General features: G+C 35.9%; 1 protein-coding gene across 4 annotated transcripts in view; it reads left to right on the top strand.

Moving 5' to 3' along the window:
• LOC127952420 (growth factor receptor-bound protein 2) overlaps positions 1-25,880 on the top strand; it is a 36,953-nt gene that overhangs the window by 4,601 nt on the left and 6,472 nt on the right. For all 4 annotated transcript variants that reach the window (XM_052550843.1, XM_052550841.1, XM_052550844.1 and 1 more), the window contains exon 4: positions 23,685-23,782. In XM_052550843.1, coding sequence (XP_052406803.1) covers positions 23,685-23,782 — 98 coding nt within the window. The remainder of the gene's footprint in view (positions 1-23,684; positions 23,783-25,880) is intronic.

The following is a 25,880-nucleotide window of genomic DNA, read 5'->3' on the forward strand; positions in this document are numbered from 1 at the left end:
TTATCAGCCTGTCACGTAGAACATATAACATCTCGTATAACATCAACATATCTGGAAACGGTGGTGATGTAGAAAACCCAGAAGTTATCTGTTGGTGTGTAGTGCTAGATTGACCCTCATCACCGTGCCCTATTTTTTTCAGACTGAGGTTTCGGTGGTGAACATGCTCCAGTCATCTTGTCTTGGTTTCTGTTCTGATGCAAGAGCCAAAAGAGTTTCACAGTTGTAGACTTTACTGAAAATAATAACATATAATTATAGTGTCATTTTAAAAGTAATATATACCTTGAAATATTAAAATATATACCTTAAAATACTGAAATAATTTATACTTTCTTAATTGCTTTATTTTTGTATTATATTAAATTTTACTATAAAATAACATTTTAAAGTTTGTATACATATATATGTATGTATGTATGTATGTGTGTGTATGTATACGTACATACACATATATATACACACACACTCTGTGGGTTTAAACGCTGTCCTCTTGTGTATGAATTTTGCTCCATTAGTCAGGAGGAGTAAGTGCATGTATTCAGACGCATTAAGATACTGCTATCATGCTTTTAACAATGCTTTAAGACACCAAAGGTCTCGGTACGTTCCTCTTTGGATTTTAAGGAGCTGATGAGGGTGATGTCACACATTGACACTGAAGTATTTTTGGCTGTAAATCAAGGGCTTTTGAGGGCTTTTCTTTCTGCCACAATTAGAGGAACAACCTGACTTGTCCTTTTAAAGTACTTATTAGTAAGGCAAAGTCATGTTGTATCTACTCATTTTCATTTTCTATTTTGGTTTTGCTTGATAGATGATTGGCCAGTGGAATGATTTCCCTAAAAGGACAGCCGTGGCTGTTTCTCATGCAGTATATTGCAGAATAAACATTGACTGGCTTGATAGCTGTCGCTGAAAGGCCAAGCGTTTTTGAATTGACCTTTTTATTCACTATTAATTTCCCCTGTAGAGACTGATTGAGCAGGACTGCTCTGTTTATTGGCTGTCTCATCTTTGATGAGATGGAGATGGAGTCAAAATGTTTGCCCGAGGGGTCGTTGTCCCGCTGACACAAATGGGCCGGAGAGTTTGCGCTGCTGTTGAAAAACGGCCAGTGGCTATGTGCACGTCTCCCTGGGACAGAAGAGCTCTTAAATGAGTAATTATGCTCCAGACTCGAAATAACCAGGAGCATTTTTTCTGAAAGGAACCAAGAGGTTTTAGTCCAGTACTGAGTGATTCAAAGTGAAACAGCAGGGCTAAAGCTTGCACTGATAAGCTCAGCTCTAAATATAGACTATAATATAAATATAAACTAAAATATATAAATGTAATGTTAAGTTTGTAAATAGTTTTCAAATTTTTGATTGTCAGAATAAACATGTAAGGTGGGATATGACTGAGACATGTCTAATTTTAAATATAGTTTAAACAATTCACACTTTTCCACTTGATGATTTAATACTGATTCATTGCCACTGATTCACACTGATTCAATAATTTAAAGCTGCAGTAGGTAACTTTTGTAAAAAAAAAAAATTCAAAAAACAACCAATCAGAGGTCCGGTCCGTAACTTTGTTTGTGTTCAAAATGTAGAAAAATGTATATAATAAGCGAGTACACCATGAATCCATTTTCCAAACCGTGTTTTTAGCTTGTCCTGAATCACTAGGGTGCACCTATAATAAGTGTTTATATTCTGACTATTTTAGATTGCTTCGGGGATACCGCGGTGGAGTAACCCAGTACCTTTGTGATTCTTCATAGACATAAGCAGAGAGAAGTAGATCCGGCTACAATGTTCTTCCGCAAGACGCAAGCAGTTCTGTTTATTAACCGCTAGAGCGTCAAAAGTTCCCTACTGCAGGTTTAATACTGGTTTATCATTTTACATTGCACCCGTTTAAACAATTTGACATAACCCATCATTACTTTTATATAATACGGTAGCAGAAGATATTTTAAAATATTATCAGTTTATTCCTAATACATGCTTTGCTGTCATCATCTAATGAATTGACCTGTTGGGCCTAAAAGCAGAAATGAAACCGTGTTCCTGTGGCTCATTGGTAGACCATTGTGTTAGTAGCACAAAAGGTTGTGGGTTCGATTCCCAGGGAACACGTTATGTAAAAAAAAAAAAATAATAATAAAATAGTTAGCCTGAATGCAATGTCAAGTCAAGCGTGTGCTAAATTCATAAATTTAAAAACTTGGTTTATTGTTATGATCGTTAACACTATTGCTTGTTCTGTAATCAAGGGTTAAACTGCAGGCAAAAAAATAATATAAGAGGATTTTAAATGGGTCAGGTCAGAAGTCAGTTACTAATGAGTGGTTGCAGATGCTGCAGCCACATTTTTTTAGGTTTCATTTCATTCCTCCACATAGTTTCAGTTTCTCGGTGGTGAATAACGAAACGTTTTTCGGCGTCCCCTGTGTTTAACCTCTGACGACCTCACAAAGCTGCCGCATTCGCTAATGTCTGTCACTTGCTCTTGACGTTGTTTGTTGTACCTCTCGGCAACATTTGCCTCCTAGCTGTAGAAGTGAGGTCAAAAAATCACAGAAATTATAATAAAGTACAGTTTGCTGATGCCGTAATAATAGACTGACGCAATTTACATTGCCATCAATAGCCTGCATTTGCTTTCCTGCTTCATCCGTCTCTCTCTCTCTCTCTCTCCTGATGTTTTCCTTGAGATGAGTCGGTAGAGACAGACGTGATCTAACAGGGCCCTGCTCCATTGCCCTCGTCCTCTAGTCGAGCTGAATTGAGCATGTCCTCTATTAGAGTCTAGGCTTCCCTCTCAGTTCATCTGTTCTTGTCTGCTTTGCTATGAAGTCAGTGTAAATGGGGGAAGCAGCACACACACTCATCTAAAAAAAAACAAATAACTCTTACTGTCCTTGGTTTGCACTGACAGAACAACCAGAAGTCACTGGTTTTCAACCTCCACAAAGATGAGTTCAGTGTAATGCAGATGAGCAGCAATGCGACGTGGCGGCTCCTAAATGGAGTTCAAATTAGGGTTGGATTGACACTAACAATTTGGCTTGTGGCATTAAATCGATACCTCAGGCAAGAAATATGCAGCAACAACAGTCTTGCACAACTGATGAACTGTGATTGTCAATGGATTCAGTGACGTCCTGTTTGTTTGAGGTTTTAATGACACACAGCTGCTTTCATCTTCTCATCCTGTTATTTTATATTTGCACTTTTCTTGACATTTATGAAATGCAACTGTTATAATACATGGATCAGCTACTGAAATTCATGATGTTATACTATGGCATTGTTATTTTTCTAGTACATTATTCCATACAATACTAGAGCACATAACTCTTTCCCTGCCAGTTTTTACAAATTTGCCAGCTATAGCCAGCATTTTTGATCATTTACACAATTTCCGTGGCCTCTAGGATATCTTGCTGTATAAATATCTGAACGTGCAGTATGTCAAAAGAAAGAACAGAGTCACTGCTTTTAAACAAACAAAAGTTTTATTCTAGCTACATGCATTCTTTTTTATATTCACCTTTGAATGTTGGCAAGTTTAATTAACAATGCAAGATTTTGAACTAAAAGCTGAGAAAAACACTGAATATGTCTGGATCGCTGGAAAGCATTGTCTCATAAATGACGGAAAGTTCTGATAAAGGGATAGTTCACCCAAAAATGAAAATTCTGTCGTTTAGTATTGAGCTTTTTTTTTTCTACTATGGAAGTCAATGGCAACCACCAACTGTTTGATTACCAGCAATCTTTAAAATATCATCTTTTATGTTCAGCATAAGAAAGCAACTCCTAGAAACGACATGAGGCTGAGTAAATGAAAAACCGTTAATGATCGGATCTTTACTGGCATCTGTGGTTCCACTAAGAACCTTTAAAATCCTTGGAACCTTTCCATTGCACAAAAGGTTTGTTGTAGTTGGGAAAAAAGTTACTTAGATTTATTAAAACTTTCTTCACAATAAAAAGGGAAAAATGTTTCTTTTAAGAACCGATCATTCAAAGGTTCTTCTATGGCACCTTCTTCTAGAAACTTTATATTTAAAGTCCCTCTACATCACCAATTTTATCCCTTAAGATTTAGCTTTTATAATCAAAATGGCATATTTTTAAGTTTTTGGCTTCTCTGCACCCTTACCTCATTTGTATGAATATGCAAATTAGACCCCGCCTCCACTCAATCACAGCAGCTCAGATCTGCTCCACTTTCACTCAGTTAACTGAAGTAGTAAAAACAGTACCATGGCAAGTGGTAATGTTGGGTCAATTCAGCCGTGTCTGTGTGTGTAATATGAACCAGAAACTGATTCTGAAGAAGAAAGTGGATACACAAGTGGATGATTCAGAGTAGTTATATTTTTTATGTATTACGTATCTACAACGTTGGATGTAATAGATATCAGTAGTCTTTGGCTTGACTATATTAATGAACAGCTTATGTTTCTCTAATGTTACACAATCCATGTTGCATTTCACTATCAAATCTCCACCACACAAGCTGACGGGATTGGTTGCATGTTTGTGACATGTTTTAAACCACATTTTTTAGACCGTACACTGCAGTTTTAAGGAGAATAGGTTTGGCAATGGTTTTGACGGATTCATTCACACATGGATTGCTGGCTATAGCTGGCAATGTAAAAATCTTGATTTTTACCACAGAGGGTCTTTTTTAACACAAAATAAAAGTGCTAAAATATGATACCTTTGGTTAACGCAGGAACGTCTGCTAGCAACCTCCAGTGATGTTAGTATTTTTTAGTCTGAACGGGGCTTCAGGCTGCTTTTGGCGGCCTGTAGCTCATCATCAACACCTCCGAGGGAAATGGCAGCAGGCTTGTGGTGTCTTCCACCTGTTCTGGAGTTTTCTGCTGTGTCCTAGATCTGGAGGTGGGGGCTGTTCCCTCTTCAAGCCAGCAGCATCCTGAACACATCATTCCTGTAGAGAGCAGGTCGAGCTGCAGCCGTCACAAATATGAACTGAAACAGGTTTTGATATTTGATTTGAATTTGATTTCCTTTTTTGGCTCTTTGAACTCCTTGTAATGAAGCAAAAAGCATTTCAGAGGTGTTTGTTACAGCTTAATTCAACAAAAGAGAAGCAAAACCACTGTGTATGAGTTACATTGTGTTATTGCATTCAGAAATAATGTAAAATACTGAAATGAAACAAAACATTAGCAGACATTATAAAGAAGTACTTTTGGTCCTTTAACTTAAGCAAATCATTTAAATATGTGTTAGTGTTCATTTTAAAGAATTGTTTTTTTTTTTTTTTATAAACGCCAAGCCTAAGCAAATTACTTCAAGTGATACTGAAACTTCTGGCATGCGGGAAATGTGCTTTAAAAAAAATTCACACATGATTTGCATGCTTGACAGTTATTGCATTATATCAGTTGCTTTGGAATATAAGTCACCGCTCATTTCAGTTGATAAAAAGTTTTTTTGTATATTTTATATATTAATTTTATATATTAATAATAAGGTAACACTTTAGTTGAGGGGCCTGTTTTCAGTTGCTAATTAAGTTGCTAATTGGCATGTATATTACTAGTATTTTGACTGTTTATTAGTACTTATAAAGCACATATTAATGCCTTATTCTGCATGACCATATTTTAGCTCCCTTAATCCTTCCCCATACCTCAACTGAGCCATTAATAATCAGCAAGTTATAAGTTTGAGGAAAAAGTCATAGTTAATAGTGAGAATTGGTCTGACTCAAGCTAAAATATGAGCAATAATAATAATACATATTAATAAAGATAATGGTAATTATAATACATTTTTGGCTTGTAACTAACTAACCAACATTCTGACGATGCATATGCAAAACATTGTAAATCTTTTGTTTTAGTCCAGATTTGATTTAAAATGCTGGAAATGTCAATCAATATTTTAACTTTTATAACCATTTCTTTTTATTGTTAAGATGATTTCCTTTTATCTAGTCAGTTTTGTAATAGTTGATAAAAGACATTGATTTCTACTGTGCTCTTGGGGTTTAGAAGCCACAGTCAGGTTACTTATGAGGATAGGCTTGTGTAAACTCTTTTCAACGACAGCAACAGCTCAATGGTTTTACCTTTGATTAGATCTGTGATCAATAGAGGTGCTCTCCAAACTGCTGGCGAGGCTTTGGCCTTGTGACCGCCTCTAATTGAAGTGTCTTTTCCTCTACAGTATTTGAGCAGGATGGGATGGGGAGCAGTTGGAAGCGTCTTGCTCCATTAAGTTTTAGTTGAGTCAGGACTGGCGGCTGTTTGTTGGAAGGATTTCATGCCCCACTAAGCTTTTCTGGTGAATTAGGTGATGCATTTGATCAATTATGTACAATTAGAAAAACCTAATTCAACAAAGTGTGCCACAGTTGTTTTCCTGCACTGGGTAGATAGATATGCACTTTTTAAATAAATGTTGAACTACACTACAGTGATGTTGACATTCCTCTCGGCCCGAATTAACCATAGCCTTTTATTTTCGGGTTGCTGTGTGAGCTGGGGTGTACAGAATATATAGACCGTTTAGTTCTAATGTGATCATGAGACGTAGCCCAGTTTCACGCTGCAGGTGCACGTTTCTAAGAAACCCCCCTGAAGTCAGTCAAACATGCCACGCTATCGACAGGTTCTTCACTTAAGTGCTAAAACTGAAGTTCAGTTATTACTGATCAGCTTCTTAGAAAGAAGCTCTCACTAAGTGGAAACCGTCGTGTACGATTACTAGTATCTGGAACACGGTTTGGATTTTCCTCACTTCCCCTTAGACTGTCTTAAAATGTAATAAAGGGAAATGCAAAGTCGCCTCCTTCGGCTTAATGGAAGTTCTCAATCTGTTTTTTGTTGAAAGCCAAGCTTGCTTTTAAACTATTCATTAGCAAAAACGAAAGATAGGGATATGAAGTCGTTGAGTGGCTTTGGACTGAAGCTGAAAACTCGAAGCCAGTTCTCAGAAAGCGCTAATGTTTAAAATAACACTGAGGTTAAGGGCAGGAAAGGATGAAATGTTAATGTGTTCGTGTATAAGACCGTCACGGAAGGTTTAATATGGCCGTCTGTCCGTGAGCCATAATTGAAAAGAGCTGTCCTTTCATTACAGGCAGCCATCCCTTTGTTTTAATGTTCGGTCTAGTCATTTATTTTGGATGGTTTAGGTTGTTTTCCTCCACAAACTTCTAAATTATGAATGCTTGAAAGGGAACTGACGTAGAGTGAATAAAGTGTTTGGGGAAAAGGTTTTGAGTGTGTGAATTAAAGGTGTGATGTTGTCTTAGGTGAGGGTTTCAGAAACCATAGTAAACTGGTTTTGTGCCGTTTTCATAATGAGATCAGGTTTACACCAAGTGTCTCCTACTTATGAGAAACCTTTTTTTTTCTCTTTTTTATGCATTTATTAATTGACTAAGGAATATATTGATTTAAAGTTTTAGGTTAAATATTTGTAATGTATCATCCAACAGCATTATGGTTACTCTGATTATTTAAAATGGAATAAATGTTAGAACACAAGCAGTTAAAGAATGCTTTTGTCAAATAAAAAAATAAAAAATTAAACTTTGCTCATTTAGATGTTTACATTATTTAAAAAAAAAAAAAGCTTTTATTTATTTATTATAGCATCTGGGCACATTTATGTATCATAAATATCTTTCACTTTGGATAAAAGTGTCTGTTTACACATCCATGTAACCACATATGGCAATGATCGCTCTAAATTATTTTTAATGTGTGCATGGATGGAATAGAGAAGTTATTACGGAAACTTATCACAAAGCAATAGCTATTTTACATTTCCGTCAAGCCATACATTAGAAACATGGACGCAAACAATTTCTGTAATATTAGCTTTTTAAGACGTGTTATAAGGGTTATGCGCAGCACATGTCTGTTTTACTCCAGATGTCTTCAAAGAAGATAACAAAGATGATCACAACTGCTGTCAATCACATTTGCAGATTGATATCTAAAAGTGTTTTATTTCTATTTTCCGCAATAACAACAATAGTAAGCAACCAGTTAGCTGATTTCCTTAAACGTGTATAGTTGTCGCTTTCAGTTTATAAGTCCATTCTGTGGCAATTATTAGTGAACTACTTTCCACAGAACCCTTGTGTTTATGCTAATTATGAGTCATAGTGAATACGCACCATCATTTTAATGACAATGTCAAACTTGACTCTTGATTCTTGGCCGTCATCTTGCTTTGCGTGTAATCTCAGTCGTTTCATGTAGCTTTGCTGATGAGAGTTCAAACTCCCCCTTTTTCCCCCTTTGGCATTAATCGCTTCAAAGCTGAAAAGTGTAAAGCCTTTGTCTCTTCTGCATGGAACCAGCTGATTTTTCTAAGAATAACTTGCTGCTTTCCAAATGGATTTTTGTAATCCCATAGCTGAAAATTAACCTAAAAGCTGACTGTCAGACTTGGAGAAACTCATTTTCGGTTCTTGTCTTTGTCAATGAGCCTCGTGTGGATGTTAAACTGTCGAATCTTCCATATTTGTTTTATCATTTTACATCAGGGCAGTCATTTATGTTTGGTGTATTTACTTATGTGCAACAGAGTCACAGTGGCTTTTTGATTTTGATCACGATGACCACATTTAGTTCTCTTCTCTGAAGCAGACGTGCAATGATGACATTACATTGCTCAACTTGCCTTTGTGAATGTCTTATGACTGCACAAGTCAAGATGCACTATTTGGCTGTGCTGTAATATATTTGGTAGCTGTTGTTGTGGCACAAGCTAAATAAACTGCCACTGCCATACTGGTGCTTTGATTGCAGTTATATTGTCATACATGTTCCTTGTGCAAAACACTCATTAGTTTACTTTCCACTTGAACAGTCTTAAATTGTTCAGCTCTTTGGACTTCCCATTTTTTTGCGTATTTATAACCACAAACCTTGACCGACCTTCCCTTAAGCAGCCAGTGTAACTATAGGTTGTATCATTTGCATTTTGGATCGTTTGAATCTTATGATAGATCGAGGATCATCAACAGCACGATGTTTTCAAGTGGCTGTCATAATCAGATGTCATGATGTTTCTCAGAGTTTCCCAAAAATGGACTTGCATGGAAATTTTCGGCACAAAGGTCTTGTGGATTTGAATCAGACTGCCAGCAGAAAGCAGAAGGAACTCGTCTCTATCACCACACTTCAGCTGAGCTCTCTAAAAAATGCACTTCTGGTTTATGTTCTCAGATGAATTGTGCACTTGTTGTAATTAAATCTAGCGCTTTTGAACTTTTTAATGAGATTCACTCACACATCCATCAAAGGTTTTCTGCAGAATGCTTTTCATGTCAATTTTTTTTTAAAGTGCCCCTGTTATGGATTTTTGATAATGACCTTTCATGCAGTGTGTAACACAGCTCTACGTGAACGAAAACATCCTGCAGTTATAAATTGAAAGTACATGTTGTATAAAGTCATTGTCTGTCTCTCTCTCTCTCTCTCTCTCTCTCAGAAAAAAAAAGAAGACTCTGAATCATTGAAACGAGTCAATTTTAAAATGAATCTCAATCCGTTTAGTTAAACATTACATTAGCATACACAACATTAAACATTAGCATATTATCCGCCCACTGGTTACACATGCAGACCCGGGAAAACTTGACCATCAGTCGATTTTCACATTGGTCTGAATGAAAATGCATATTCAGTCTTTGCCACTAGGTGCCACTTTGAGCGATTTCCCTGATAACGATGTACACATCCAATACATTTTTAATTACATTTTTTAAGTCATCATTTTTTGTGGATCTGTTTAGTCTAGGGCTGTCAAACGATTAATCGCATCAAAAAATATATTTTTTTTACACTTAATATAAGTGTGTATTTGTGTATATATAAATACACATGTATATATTTATGAAAATAGTTTTTTTATATATAATATAAATTATATGAACATAAATCTATACCTCTAAATAATGTAAATATTTTCTCTCTCTCTCTCTCTCTCTATATATATATATATATATATATATATATATATATATATATATATATATATATATATTACTGTATGTGTGCGTATTTATACATAATAAATATACACCATAAACACACATTATGTAAATGAAAACTTTTATTTTAGATTTAGATTATTCATTTGACCGCTCTAGTTTAGTCGTATGTGATTAGTCAAAATTATTTTTTCTAGTTACAGTTAGTTCCAAAATGGCTCAATTTAAAATCGAAATTTGAATATAATAATTTTTTATAACCTTTTTTCAAAGGTCATGAACATTCATTGGGTCTAAAAATCTTTTGAATGTTTAAAATCTGTATTGTTGTAGCGTACAGAGAGCCAGTGGTTAGCAGCTGCATGTGGAATCTGTAATATCTGTATGATATTCTCCAGTGGACGGTCAGACACACCCTCTGTCCTCCTCCTCATCTTTCTGTTCATCACTTCCTGACCCAGGCATTCTGGGAAGGAGGCTCAGTCTAAAGGGGGCTGAGCTTGTGCAACGGCCCCCTGGTGACATCAACGTGTGAGCTTGCAGCCACCTTTAAAGCTACTTTGTTCTCACTTCCTGTTGGGTACAGATCCACCCCCAGCAGTTTCCTGCCTCCGCAGAGCTGCAGTGGAGTGCGTGCAGCAAACATTCAGCGGTCTGATTCGACGGTCTAATCAGTGTTCAAACATGACCCGTCCTGCTTCAGACACCGTACCAGTACTGGCTAGGAACAAGTTGTTGTTGTTTTTTATGATATCTTTCAGGTATTTTGGGCTTTTTTGTGTTTAGAAGTTGTTTATTCATATAATTTTGTTAATTATTTTTATTTAAAGGTAAAATATTGTATTTAAATATGATTCTTTTTGCATTACTACTTCTTAAATGAGGTAAAATCAATGTAGAATTGTAAGTAAATATGTTTGCTTGATTGTGTTGAGTACAATAGTAGTACAGAAATGCGTGTGTGTGTATAAAGATGTGTCTATATTTATGTATGTATATTAAGAACGTATTTAATGGACTGAAATTAATAAATACAATTAAAATGTAATCTATATAAAATAAAATGACAAAAAATGTTTAAAATCATTTAACCATAAATTAATCTGATCATTTTATGTAATTTTATATTGACTAAAATAAATTTACATTTAAAAAAAATAAATAACAGCATTTCAATATTTGTTTTAATTGAAAATTATGAAAAAATATATAAAATTAAAATGTTACGTCCCTCTGTTTATGCATTTTGATTTTGATTTATGATTTAAATAAGTGTATACTTTGTGTACTTTATATAAACATATGCTTGGTTTAAAGTATCCATCTGCAAATTGTAATTTACATTATAATTTATGGCAAAATGACAGCGATTAAAAGCATATTAATTTGCAAACATTTGGCAGTTTTGTTGAGATTGTGGGTTTATTTTGTGTGTGTGTCACACAGCCATCACACTTTCTGTAGTATAGTCATCAAACACTGAAAGAAGCATATTGGTTGAGCGCTAGTGTGTGTGTTTATATTACACTCTTTACATTCAGTGTTACTGTGTGTTGGCCAGTGTTTATGCATGCTTGCTTTAGCAGTTTCACAGTGGACGTAATCTGTCTCTGATGCTTAAGTAGTTGATATTTGCCCACAAGAGAACAACAGCATCGTTCTGTCTTTAATCTTTTCAATGTGAAGCATAAAAAAGCTCTTATATGCAGTCTGTGATCTCTGCGTTAGCAAAAGCTGCACTCATGCATTCTACATGGATGTTTGCTGAAATGATGCATTACCTGACAGTGTTTCAAGTGAAGGTATAACACAGCGACACATGGAGAGAGAGTGAGTTATAGGTGGCGTCACAGATAAAGGATGAGGCAGCTGCCCTCGTAAGGGCCGTTTCCAGCAGCACAGTGGTGTTATCAGCGTCTGTCTTTAGGGACTGAGTCATCATGGCGAGACATCCCTGGGTAGCAGTTAAGGTGACTCAAAGATGGCTCATTAACCCCTTACTAGTAACCCCCCTTTTTTGGCATGGAGACCGAAATTACATACCCAAAATAAAAAGGTTTCTGCTCATGATTCTTTCTGACTAGATACATAATCAACCTTTGTTCACAAAGCTGACACTTTAAAGTTTACTGTTCAGGAATCAGAATCACTCAGACTGTTATGATAATAGAGATATATAAGCTCAAACATAAAAACAAAAATAAAAATATAAAAAACATATGTTTTAAATGTATTTAAAAAAATGTTGATGTAGGAAATGAGTTTGAAAACACACTGTAGCTAAGGCCACAAGTCTTCGAATAATCGAATCTGTAAAACTGTGAATTTTATGAAATATTTTCTAAGGCCATGTCATGTGTGTTTTTAGAGAAGGCTAATCCGATTGATTTATGGCACTTGTCATCTCTATAAGATCTCACATGTAAACATTCCTGTGCTCTTTGTGTATGTTTCACTGTTGAAAGCTGCACGATTCATTATTGTATTGTTCTCACCAAACGAGTCTTTCACATCTCCGCCAGGTACGACACATTATCCGCATTATTCTTTTATCATTATTCTTTTGTTTTTATTCCACCTTTATTAGCCTTGATTGTGGTTTTTCAGGCTTTACAAAGCAACAAAGCAGCGATCTCACTTCAGTCTCTCTTTGCATTTAGCCCTTATTTATCAAAAGTCTTACTATAAAAATACAACAAAACATTTTCTTACGACCTTACGTGAATTATTGAGACAAAAATGCATTATGAAGAAGAAAAGCACCTGCTATTAGTAGCATTGGTGCTAACGTTAGCATCAAGCTACATCTGACAATTTATGAAATTATTAGTACACTTTTACTCAAAACTCACTTTAAACCCCGATCGAGTGTTTATAATAACTTCCTTTAGCGATCAGGGGTGGAATTTGGTCGTTTACTGTTGTAAAAATATGTTATTTTTAGCCTTTTTCATCGCTGCACAAGTTAGCATTTCCGATGTACATTTTCGATTTTTTTTATAAAAACGCCCCAGATCTCAAGAAATTCTCATACCAAGCTTTACTATCGTAATCGCGGGTTTATTATTCGGATATTTTGTGTGTACAGAGGTGTTTCAGTGTTGTTTTGGCCAGATAACTACCAGGAAGTGTGCAGGAAGCATGTGACACGATGGGGCGGTGTCCAGACATGACACTCTAAGATTGATGTTGGGAAGACCCAATCAGAGTCTGAGTCACACACCGCACGAGCTGTGACTACTGCACGCACACACAGATCGCTGGGAGAGGCTGTTTATCATCTGATCGCGTAAATCCGTGGAAAATGAATAGAAATGACGATTCTGTCTGAAGAAATATGAAGTAAACATCAGTAAATATATCCATATATCTCCGCAGATATGCATCTTTGGTCTAAAAATCCTTATTGATGCTGTTCAGTGAGTCTATGTGAACACAAATAAACCGCTGCTGACGTGACTGAATATGAGTGAGTGGTGAATTTCTATTCAAAATGTGGCATAATACGGATTTATTATTTTGCACTCCTGACATAAATCACTAAATATCTGTCACTGCAACAATGTTTTATCAAAATATTGGTCAAATATCGAAGCTAGAGTCTTTAAACTTTCAATTGATGCACAGTTTGTCCAGATGAAGTAAGACAGTGATGTTTAATGTGCTGTGAAAGTGAAACAATAATAAACTGGGGCCGTCGGCGATGTTTGCACGTAAAAAGTAACGTGTATTATACACACACACACACAGGGCCAAAAATGAAGCGCCAAATGAGAGTAAAAATCAGTGTTTGCAAGTCCATGTAACAGTGTCTGTCGGCAGTTGGTGGGTACAACTTTTATGAATTATAACAGTGCAATAAAGTAAAAACAACAGCCTGTTTTACATGGATTCACTGTTTCTGACATAAGTGAATACAATATTTTATTTTATAATATTTTAATCAGATAATAGGATACAAACAGACTGATATGGTCTGAGTAGTGATGGCCAGCTTGTCCCTAGACACAATTTTTATAACTTTTTACCTGAGATGATTTTGCTGCTACATTTCAGAAGATTCACTTTTGTCTTCTTTATTCTTCATAACTCGAGAATGCGGTGTCACACACATGGGGTTATTCCACCTAAACGGTGCAGTGAAGTATAGTTTGAAAGGCTGTGCATTGGGCTGTACGCATATGCTGTGCTACTTCGGACAGGGCACCAGTCGATAAATCAATTAATCGCACAATTCAAAAAATGAGTTCGATAATTTTTTCAGCTGCGATAATATTTTTTTTTTTCCGATTTTTATTAAAAAAATGTAACATGTCATGATGCGGGGTTAGTCTGGAGCGCAGCCTGTGGACAGCCCACGGCAGAAAACACCCTCTCGGATGTTCTGTATGCGTGTGGTTGTGTGCTTCAATGTGCCCAGAGAGTTACACACATGCGCGTCGTTTTTCTGCGCTCCTGAAACGTCTGTCGTTGCGAAGCGTCCATCAGCTGCGAACAAGCTGTTAACTTTGTTTAATGTGGCTGACACTCCCTCTGAGTTAAAATAAACCAATATCCCGGAGTAATTCATTTACTCAAACAGTACATTCACTGAACTGCTGTGAAGAGAGAACTGAAGATGAACACCAAACCGAGCCAGATAACGAATGAAAAAACGAGCGCGGCGCACCGTATCTCTTCCATTATGAGCGCGCATACCGCATCTGAAATAACGAACTTAAGCACAAAAAAAGACGTGATATGTGAACGGCACCTTCATGGTCAAAATGTTGACTTTCGGTTAATGGTTAAACGGTCAATATGAGCATCCCTAACTTGCATATAAACATAATATAACAATACAAAATTAATTAATTTTAAGCCACACAAAGTCAACAAGTTGCTATTTCTTGCTCTGAAACTGCCATAAAATAAGTTTTTTAATCTTTGAAAAGCTGTACCTGCATTATTATGCCATTACCATTATATTAGTTGAAACTGGTCTTAGAACGGCAATATTATCGTTTATCCAAGAAATTATCGCGATAATTTATCGTCCAGCAAAATTTTATCGTGACAGCCCTATATATGTATAGGCCATTGAGTCATGCTACTCTGTATGCTAGATTAATGTAATATAAGACACAGAAAATTGGTTTCAGCTATTCTATTTTAGATTCTGTGTTTTGCCAAATATAGATTTCTTTTATTTGAATGGAAACAATGATTTAAACAAGGCAGCAAACTCATTTAGAAAAATGACCAGTGACCCATGAAGAATCTAGTTTGGGATGATTACAGTAGCAGGTACTCAACAAGGTGATCACAAGATAAGATCACAATCCCATGTGTGCTGTCCGCAAAGCTCATTAGAACAGCCTCCTAAAGCAGCGATTAACACGGCCCATCAAGTCTTAATCACTTTGGCTTGTTAGGAACATCCTCTCACTGCCTCTGTATCAGGCAGATTCATCAGCAAGCCCTGTCCATCAGTAACTGTGATCATAGACTTCTGCTCGTGTGTCAGTGTCATGAGGACGCTGGCTTATGTAACGGCACAATCCATGATTTATAATTCACGGATGGGCAGGCAGAAAGGCTTAGTCAATTTATGGAGCCAAACAGGTTTGATGTAATCTTCTGGTTTGAGTGGGATAATTTAAAGTATAGTTCAGATCACCGGTCCGTACATGTGCCATGTGTCCTGTTCACTCACTCACTTTTGTGCAAACAAGATATGGCAAAAGATGATATTTTGGTGAATGTTAAAGGAACACTCCGACATTTTAGGACTTTAGCTTATTCACAGTATCCCCCAGAGTTAGATAAGTCCATACGTACCTTTTTCATTTCTGTGCGTTCTGTAAGTGTTATTTGACGCACCCACCGCTAGCCTAGCTTAGCACAAACACTGGATGTAAATGGATAATGGTAGCATAGTAAGCCCAATAAGTGACAAAATAATGCAAACAACATCCTATTTACACGTTGTGATCTGTATACTCACAGCGTGTACAAATAACAAGGCTATATGAGACAGAGACCATTTTTAATCCTATAAATACTGGGAACTATATTCTCACTAGGCGTAGGAGCACAGCTAATGTTACAGCAAAGGTAATCTAATCCTAAAAATAAACATTTAAACATTAAATAATAAGTATTGATAAATACCTGACAAATATTGGCCGATAACTGATATAATGTGTATCTCCAGAAAAGTGTCTTTAGTTAGGGGGAGGCCACAAGCCATTATCATACAGACTTGTAGGACTGTTCAAGGCATTTACTTTCTAAAAATCAGAAAAGAAAAAGAGTCTGATCAAAGTCGTTTACTTTCAGCAAAGCAATTCTAACAGACTTCATTAATTCTCTGAAATGTGATGAAATGGATTCTGGGTGCAGGAGTGCAAGCGAGATGTATTTAATCAGCAATCACAAGTCCCAGCGGGAGAGCTGCAATTCAGCACTAGAGTTATTATTACTGATTGACTGATTGCCGAGCGCTGTTGTGAATGAAAATGCAAAAACTGTTTTAAAAGCAAGACTTTTTACCATCATCTCCATTCAGAGTTTCCATTTGAAAGTTTTCTCCAGGGTCAGCACAAAAGGCATCGCAAGCAAACCCAAGTGTAACAATGCCACTTAACCGTAATCAAAGCCTGGTAATTGCTGTCATTTGGGGCAGCGGTGTGACCTTTGGCTCCGGGTCTGTAGAGCTAATTAAGAGCAGTGACATCAAGTCTGAACAAGAGCGGAGTCAGTCAACGTTCAGCAGGAGAAGGACTCTTGGGAGTAATTCTACAATAAGGACTCTTTGCTTCCATAATGAGGTTGAATTGAATAATTATGGCAGCTTCATTTAATGGGTTTTGTCCATTTGTCTTGCTGTCTGCAGTAGGATGAGCATTTTTAATAAAATGCTACCCTCAAAAGTGCTAGATGTCTTGTTGATGTATGGGTCAATATCACTGTAGGCAGCCTTTTGGTGTCCTGTACTCCTGGACTCATTTGCCATGATAACACAAAACTGACTATGAAAGGGTGTTTTATTAGACTAAGTTTTTATATTTGTAACTAAGTCATTACTTTAGTCAATTGTGATTGAGGATATCATTATATTATTATTATTATTATTATTATTATTAATAACCCTGTTTTGTAAAGGAACATCATACATTTCAGAAAATATAATGTGCATCTTAATTTTGCAATGAAAACTTATTTGTCAAGTCACCTTTATATAGCGCTTTAAACAAAATACATTGCGTCAAAGCAACTGAACAACATTCATAGGGAAAACAGTGTGTCAATAATGCAAAATGACAGTTAAAGGCAGCTCATTGAATTCAGTGATGTCATCTCTGTTCAGTTTAAATAGTGTCTGTGCAATCATTTGCAATCAAGTCAACGATATCACTGTAGATGAAGTGACCCCAACTAGGCAAGCAGTAATATATATGTCCATGACAGGGTATTTATGCTCAAATAATGGCCTATAATTATCTTAAAAAGTGTGTGGGAGCTCATCTAATATGTTTCTGTCGTACTTGAGTATATACTCTGTATGACATGACATAAAGTGAATGGGGAAATTAAGAGCAGAATGTTTGAGTATTGAGGGTTGATGGTGATATTGACTCATATACGAGTATCTGTCAGATTGTTTAATCAAGCTGATTCTCTCCATTCCTCTTTCTTCAGGAACCATGTTTAGAACTCAACACCAAAAGCTTCCCAGATCAGATACTCTTTTATTTTATTTTTATTTTTTATTTTTTTGGAGGGTCATTGTGTCCCAGGGTCAGGCCTGAGGTACTAGGTTGAGACGGATGGCGAGATGCTGCATTTGTTCATTGTTTCTGTATTAATTATTTGTTTTATTGAGACTGTCTCTTATCTGTTCCCCTTTCTCAGCAGTCTTTCACCGGCTGTGATGTTAATGTCATGTCGAGTCTTTGTGTGTGTGTGTTTGACCGACTGTACAACTGTCATCCAGTCAGTCATAAGCAGAGACTGACACTAGCGTGCACACTGGTGTCTTTGTCAAAGTGGTTCTGGGATGAACAGAAGCCTTGTTTGTAGCACACATCAGCGTCTGTGGTGGTGTAGCGTGCCCTGACCCTTTGTGAAGTCGTGGATGGCAGTGTTGATAACAGCACATGGGTTAGAATATGAACGACTGGCCTATATTATGAAAGCTTGCACTTCGCATGATTTCGAAGCTCATTTGTTGCACACAGTTCACGCTTTTCTAAAATTAATCTTTTCATTTGCTTCAGAAAGCATCACTTATATTATTGCCCAAACTTATTGTTTACCTTAAACAATTTTAGCTTTTTGTTTTTGTTGTTGTTTATTTTATTATAATAATATTGTTTTATTCATTTTATTTTTGTTTTAATATTGTAACTTAGTACTGCTTATACTTATGGTTAACCCTAAATATTTAACTGCAGCTTTTTTTATTATTATTTGTTTATTTTAACTTTTTGTTCTATTATTTTGCTTGTACTTGTATTCATAAGAAGTTGGTGTATTATTTAGCTAAGTTTAATTTTTCTTAATTGAATTTTATTTTTTTATTCTTATTTTTTTATTTTTATATATTTTTTGCCAGACAACAAAATAAACGTTTTGTGTGTGTGTATGTATGTATGTATGTATGTATGTATATGTATGTATATGTATATATATATATATATATATATATATATATATATATATATATATATATATATATATATATATATATATATATATATATATATATATATATATATATTAGTGTGTTCTGTGTATATTTATTATGTGTATATATACATAAAGACACACAGATACAGTATATATTTAGAAAATATTTATATACGTGTTCTTGCATGTCTATATTTATATACATATAATTTGTATACTATATTTAATATATAAACAACATTTTTCATAAATGTATATACATGCATATGTATTTGTATATACATAATAAATGTACACAATACACGCACACATATGGTGTAGGCAAAAACCTATTTTGGATGTGAATTTATCACGGTTATTATTATTTTATTTTTTTATCAACAACAACAGAGAATGGGCTGCACACCAGATAAATCCACATGTTCAGATAATCTACTGCCTTCATGCGTCGCAATCCTCTCCGGACTGCATTGCCCTCCTGTCTCTATCGGTCTATGAAAACTCTAGCCTTGACCCTCATCTGATGACGTCAAATTGACTGCACATACGTCATTTCCATCTGTGCTCTTATTCCAAACCCTTCGTCCAGCTTTGGCCTGTGGTATTGGCTCAAGTAGCGGTGGTTGCAGTGCGTTGTGGGTATCCTGACCTGTTGGAGCAGAAGGCCATGACAGCTGTGGATGAGATTATCTCTGCCACACAAAACGAAAGCACCATTACTGTTGTGCCATGCCTGATTAAAAGCGGGGGTGAGCGCTGGGGGCTGTTGACACAGCGCTGTCTGGACAATGGATAGAGATTGTGTTCGTAAGTGAGAGAGAAAGTGTAGGCCACAGCAAACGCACTTGTGTCCACTGATGAAACTGCCAACAAAGCAAATTGTTTTCTCTCTGATTAGATGTTCAACTCTAATGAAATTTTGATTTCCTTTCTTTTTCAGTGAAATCCATTGCTTTAAAACTAACTTGGTGTGTGGTTTTCTGGAATAGACCAGTTGTATTCATATAAATATGCTAAAAGAAGAAAAGATGATTTACTGAAAGAAACCAAAAACATCGCCAACTGTTTTGATGGACAGATCTTAGTTGAATCTTTGGTGAATGACGTGTCAATCAGTTCACATATTTGTTAATAAAATAATTACTGGAAATCAAGACAAAGTAAATTAGCTGGAGTGGCTTTGCAGCACATCAGAAATGGAAAAGTGGTGTTTATCAGCTCAAGGCATCGAGATGTGACTCAACAGACGCTTGAAGTCTCCTCTGATTAATTATAATTGTCTCCATCTAATTTTGATCAGTCGCAGTGTAGGCGTAGTTATGTTTCTGTGCGAGAAGTGCAAAGAATGATTAGCTTCCAGCATTGCTGTTTGAAAAACAAATGTGTTTTGTTAAATGTCTTGTTTGGGGGATAAACTGCTTGCTTTTGTATTACCCATAGAAAATCGTATATTGTGTGCTGATATTTGCAGTATTGCCAGTAGAGCCTGACCAATATGGGTTTTTTGGGTGCCGATATACCGATACCGATAGGGGTTTAATTTTTTTTTTTAATATCATCCGATATTCTTTGTTTATATTATAGTACAGTACCAGTCAAAAGTTTGGAAACTTTCCCATTTGTGTGTCCAAACATTTGACCGTTACTAAACATAGAATAGAACACATAAAAAGAATATATATACATACACACATTTTTTGCAATGATCACTCAAATGTAGTGATCAAACACTTCTAATGACGTGATGGAGATATGAAATGGAGGCAGGGCATTTAACAATTTAACAATAAACTTTATTATCCAAAATGAGTCTGACATCAGTGCACTGAACAGTAAAGTTGAAGTTTATTCAACTTTAATTCAATTCCATTCCATTCAATTTTATTCTGTTAAAATTTCGGAAGATTAGTTCACGGATTTGCGCTACTAAACTTTTTTTGTATAGCAATTTGACTGAAAATGGCCGTCTGTATGTGGTGTGTGTAAATAAATGTTTTTAATGTATAATGTTGTAAATGTTGCTGGAAAGTGTTCTGAAACCAGACTTGATTGCGGTTTTGTGACGAACACAGTCTGAGGATAAGTCGGCCTTTATGGTGACACAAAATGTCAAACAAAAGAGATCGTCACATGTTTTTGTGTAGAAATGTTGAAGCTGTTTGAAGTTTATAATGGCAGTTATGCTTGAACACTTGTGTAGTTCCTGTGATACACTTTTTAGGTTACTTTCATTTCCTCTCTACAATCTTTCCCTCTCAGCCGAGAGAATGAGACCACTTCCCTGAAGCGTGTTGGCTTGATCTTGTTTGCTCATGATCTTCCATCTTTTTTGATTTCTAACTGATCCAGAAACTAAAGAACAGTGTATTTTACCTGTGTGAACACAATCTGTTCATTACATTAAATGAAGCTTTGCAATAATACAAGACAACCATTAGGCCCTAGACCTTTCCAAAGTCTTTCTTGATCTTATGAATTTCAGCTCTTATTTTCAGACTGACAGTTGTTTGATGTCGCGTCTCATTTCCTCATGAGTCTTTCCTGTAAATGTATCATTCTCATTTGTTAGATGGAGTTTTATATCTAAATTACTTTGTGTGTGCCTTTAAAAGAAGAAAAAAAGATTTGATTAGATTTTCACCTTTTTTTGGTGGCTGAAAGTTCAGTCCTTTTATGTACACTGCCATTTGGGATCATAAAGATTTTTTATTTTTTTTTTTTTTAAATAAAGAACTTTCTTTAAATGGGAGTTTCTATTAGATACAAAAAAATTTTTTTTTAAATGCATAGTTGTCCGTTTTTGCAAATAAACTCTTCTTATGCACTATTCAAAAGTTTGGGGTCAGTAAAAAAATTAAGAATTTAATACTTTTTATTCAGCAAGAATGTGTTAAATGGATAAAAAGTGATAGTAAAAACTTAGATTGTTCCAAAGGATTTCTGTATTGAATAAATGCTGTTCTTTTTTTAAATTCTGCTTTAAAATCTGAAATTTGAAAGTATATTCAAATATGAAACCAATATTAGAAATTGCAGTAATATTCTGAATTTTTGATCAATAAATACAGCCTTGATAAGACTCCAATAAAAAGCATGAAATATTTTACTGATCCCAAACTTTTGAACAGCAGTGTATGTAGTATTTATCTAATGTCTTTGAGTGGGCTATTGAGATTTAAACTGCAGTAAAGCTTAATTTATTTTAATGTTATTCAAGTTTGATGTAATTTTAAAATAACTATTATCAGACTGCGAAATCACTTTTTTTTTTTAACCAGCTTTGTGAAAGTCACTCTACCATGTGGCCTTTAGTGCAGATAAACCCTCACGCGTGAGAAATATGTTTGCTGTACGTGTGGTTGATCAGATTCAAGCTTGATGCAGGCAGTTCTCTCTCTCTCTAAATAAATGATGGCCATCTGTAGCTTTCACTCCAGATTGAAGCTGCTGGGTGGATGGTGTCAATCTAATGGTTGTCTTTGGGTTTATCTGAGAGCTGTTAGCACTCTATTCTGTTTTAAGTATGCACTAGGGAGAGCACTGCACAATCAATTCTCTCTGTATTTCTCTGTGGCTTTGTTGCTGCATTGAAAGCGTCCTTTAAACCGCCCAACACGTCGTCTTTTCTCGTCTTCTGCCTGTGCACCCACTTAATTCCAGTTATGAACACCACAAATCGTCAAAAAAAGACAATCGTTTCTTTCGCAAAAACTCAAATGAGTATGACATCAGTTTGGGCAATTAGTGGATATCCCAACGTTTGAATGGTTCCCAACCCATTTTTGGTCAATGGTCCATCCCTTGTTGTCAGATTTTCTCTTCCTTTGGTTGTCTACCCATCAGTCTTTGCAGCGGAAGGATGTTGCACGCTCTGTTTCCTCCAAACCACAGTTTTGAGTCTGTTCTCTGGCAGAAATGTGGTCCCCACCTTCCCTCTCACATCTGACTGCTGTTGAAAAGGATGTTGGCCAATGCAGAGAATAGGAATACAGGCACCATGCTTTCCTTTGGGAGCCAGTTGAATTGAAAGCTGATCTGTTGTGATGGTCTCAACTTAATGTGGTGCTTAGAGATGCACAATATATGTTAGCAGTTATCAAACAATATTATGGGTTATTGTAAAGATTAGAATATTCTATACTATTCATATTAGATATCTATCAGCCAATATTTGTGTTTAGCATTATTATAATTATTAATCAATTTTTTTTCTGTGTCTGTCCATATTGGATATTTAGCAGCCATATTGGATGTTTATTCTTCCTAATTTTAGATTTTTGCATACTTTTGCTTTCATCTACTACAGATAACATAACATCTACAGATAAAAGTATTCAATTTCAGAGATTTAAGAGCACCGTTTTTAAAAAAAAATGTCAATTTTGGAGGACTTGCTCGTTGCTCATGGTGAGCGACTTTCTCAGAATTAATATTTTCCAACAGCATTGTTTATAGACATTAACAAAAACAATGAAATTTCACATGTTGTTCTTATAATTAAGCGCTGCAGTACTGGATCGAAGATAGAACGGTCTTCCATGCATTTTGTGGAATTGAGTATGTGATACTGTACCTTTTTAATCAGATTGGTGGTTGTCTGAAGCCTAAACTGAAAAAGCCTCAGTCCACATTCACATTTAACCTCCAGTCAGATTCAAACACCTCACCACACACTTTTTTTCTTTCTATCTTCACATACGCTGTGATGCTAAAACAAGATAACTGACCAGAATGTGTGTGGTTAGTGCTGGGCCTTAGCATGATTACTCTTGCGTTACACTTTCCAACTCTCCGATACAGCTGTGATGTTTAGCTTTCTTGATAGCAGTCTTGTGTGCTTGTGATAACTCTGGTGTATCATGTGTAACAGAATAAAGCTGTGTAACAGGATGCAGATTATAGTGTAACAGAATAAAGCTGTATGCAGATTATAGTGTAATGGAATAATGCACAATTACAGCAGAATGAACGAGTCATGTTTAATCAATATTAATCATCTTCTCTTCTCTCCACAGGTATTAAACGAAGAGTGCGATCAGAACTGGTATAAAGCAGAATTAAACGGCAAAGACGGTTTCATTCCTAAAAACTACATCGAGATGAAGGCGCATCCGTAAGTATACTAAGATACGTTAGCCACCACAGCCTGACTTCCGCTTACACCTCTTTCAGAGCACCATGAGATCATTCACAGCTTTAAAGGTCAAGTCTTTTTCCACCTTGAGAAATATTGCTCCATTGTTTTTATTCAGAATCATCTTTCTTCTGAATTTTGAATCGTTTTCTTGGTGTACAGCTCTTACAGGTTTAAAGAGAATTGAATAAAGTCAATCTAACACCTCTCTGACGTGACTTCACTTCCCCAATCTGGGAGAAACTCCTCTGCTCGGTGTTTCCCATCGATGAAGACATCTGACGAATCTGTCAGTATTAATGAGGAGATTTACTATAATCATGTTTGGAAACCTTTGAACAAAGCCGTGTACAGCTGCTATAAAACAAGGGTTAGACCCTAACTGACATCAGAAGCTAAATGAAAGGCGGAGTGCAGAGATGGTGTTAGTTTATTACATCATTCAAAATGAACATCTTCATCAGAATATCTCCAAATAACACCAGACCAGTGCATCTCAACCGTTCTGCTTTAGTGTCGGTTTCAAAACACACCGACAGCCTTGACAAATTGATACTCTGCAGTTTTTAGATCTAATTTGTTTTTTTGCAGCAGCTGCTGGTATTTACAAGTATTACACAATTGCCTTAATGTTTTGGGACACTTATGCTCACCAAGGCTGCTATTATTTGATAAGAAATACAATAAACTAACAGAAATATTATTACATTTATAACTGTTTTTATTGTATTCTATTTTAAAATGTTATTTATTCTTGTGATCAAAGCTGTATTTTCAGCATCATTACTCCATCCTTCAGTGTCACATGATACTTCAGAAATCATTTTAATATGATGATTTATATCAGTGTTGAAAACCATTGTGCTGCTTGATTTTTTCGAAACCTTTGATACTTTTCCCCTTTGATTTATTTGATGAATAAACCGTTAAAAAGAACAGCATTTATTCAAAATAGAAATCTTTTCTTACAACGCAAGTCTTTGCTATCACTTTTGATCCATTTAAAGGGTTAGTTCACCCAAAAATGTAAATTAGCCTGTTATTTACTCCCCCTCAAGGCATCCTAAGTGTATATGACTTCCTTCTTTCAGACGAATCCAATCGGAGTTATATTAAAATGGTCCTGGCTCTTCCAAGCTTTATCGTTGCGGTGGGTGTGTTTGTTGAACAGTCCAAAACACATCAAATAAAGCGCACGCATTCATCATAAAACACTACACTACTACATGGCTCCTGGGGGTGAATAGTGGCCTCTTGTTGCGAATTCCTGCATTTTCATAAGAAAAATATAAATTTTTCAAACGTGATTAACACTTTTCCCTCACTTCCGCTGTCTTTCATACATACAAGCCATTCTGGCGGATGACGCAGGACGCGCCTCTGAGATGTCCTAGTCTTGAGTTTATTTACAGGAGTTTCCTTACTTTAGTCTCCTCTTGGCTTATTTCTAAATCCTCCAACATTTTTTCCTCTAAAGTTTTGTTTTGTTCTCTCTCTGCGTTCGTCACTAATCACGCAACACCGACGTCCTTCATCCTCATTTTCCTGTATTTTTGACCAAATAAATAGTCTTGATGAGCATAAGAAACTTAAAATCTTCCTGATCCCAAACTTTTGAATGGCAGTGTATATGGTTGATGATATATTAGCTTTCACAGCACACTAAGTGAACTTTACACCGTGTCAGCTTTGAGGCTGTTGTGTGAACTCTAATCTGAACACTTCAGTAATGACTTCTGCTCTCAGATCACAGATTCTCAGCTCTTTTCCTAATCACTAATCTGCATTTTGCAGAATCTCTCACTGTCAGCTGACTTCTTGATGTTTTTTCATAGGAACACTTTGTTGCTCTTAATTCCATGCAGCTTGTTTAGGCTCAAAGTGTGGAGGGTTTGGTTTGTTCCTTATTGGTCTCCATGCGAGTGAGTTTCATTATTGTCCTGTGTGCACTAACAAAGGTGAAAGGATGTATGAATGAATTAATAATTGACTAATATTTGCCTGAGAGAGAATTGAAACCCATGTAATGACACACAATGAGGCTCGAGAACAGGCTCCACCATTCAAAGACCCTTTC

This window comes from Carassius gibelio, chromosome B3 (assembly GCF_023724105.1).
Source record: "Carassius gibelio isolate Cgi1373 ecotype wild population from Czech Republic chromosome B3, carGib1.2-hapl.c, whole genome shotgun sequence".
Lineage (NCBI taxonomy): Eukaryota > Metazoa > Chordata > Actinopteri > Cypriniformes > Cyprinidae > Carassius > Carassius gibelio.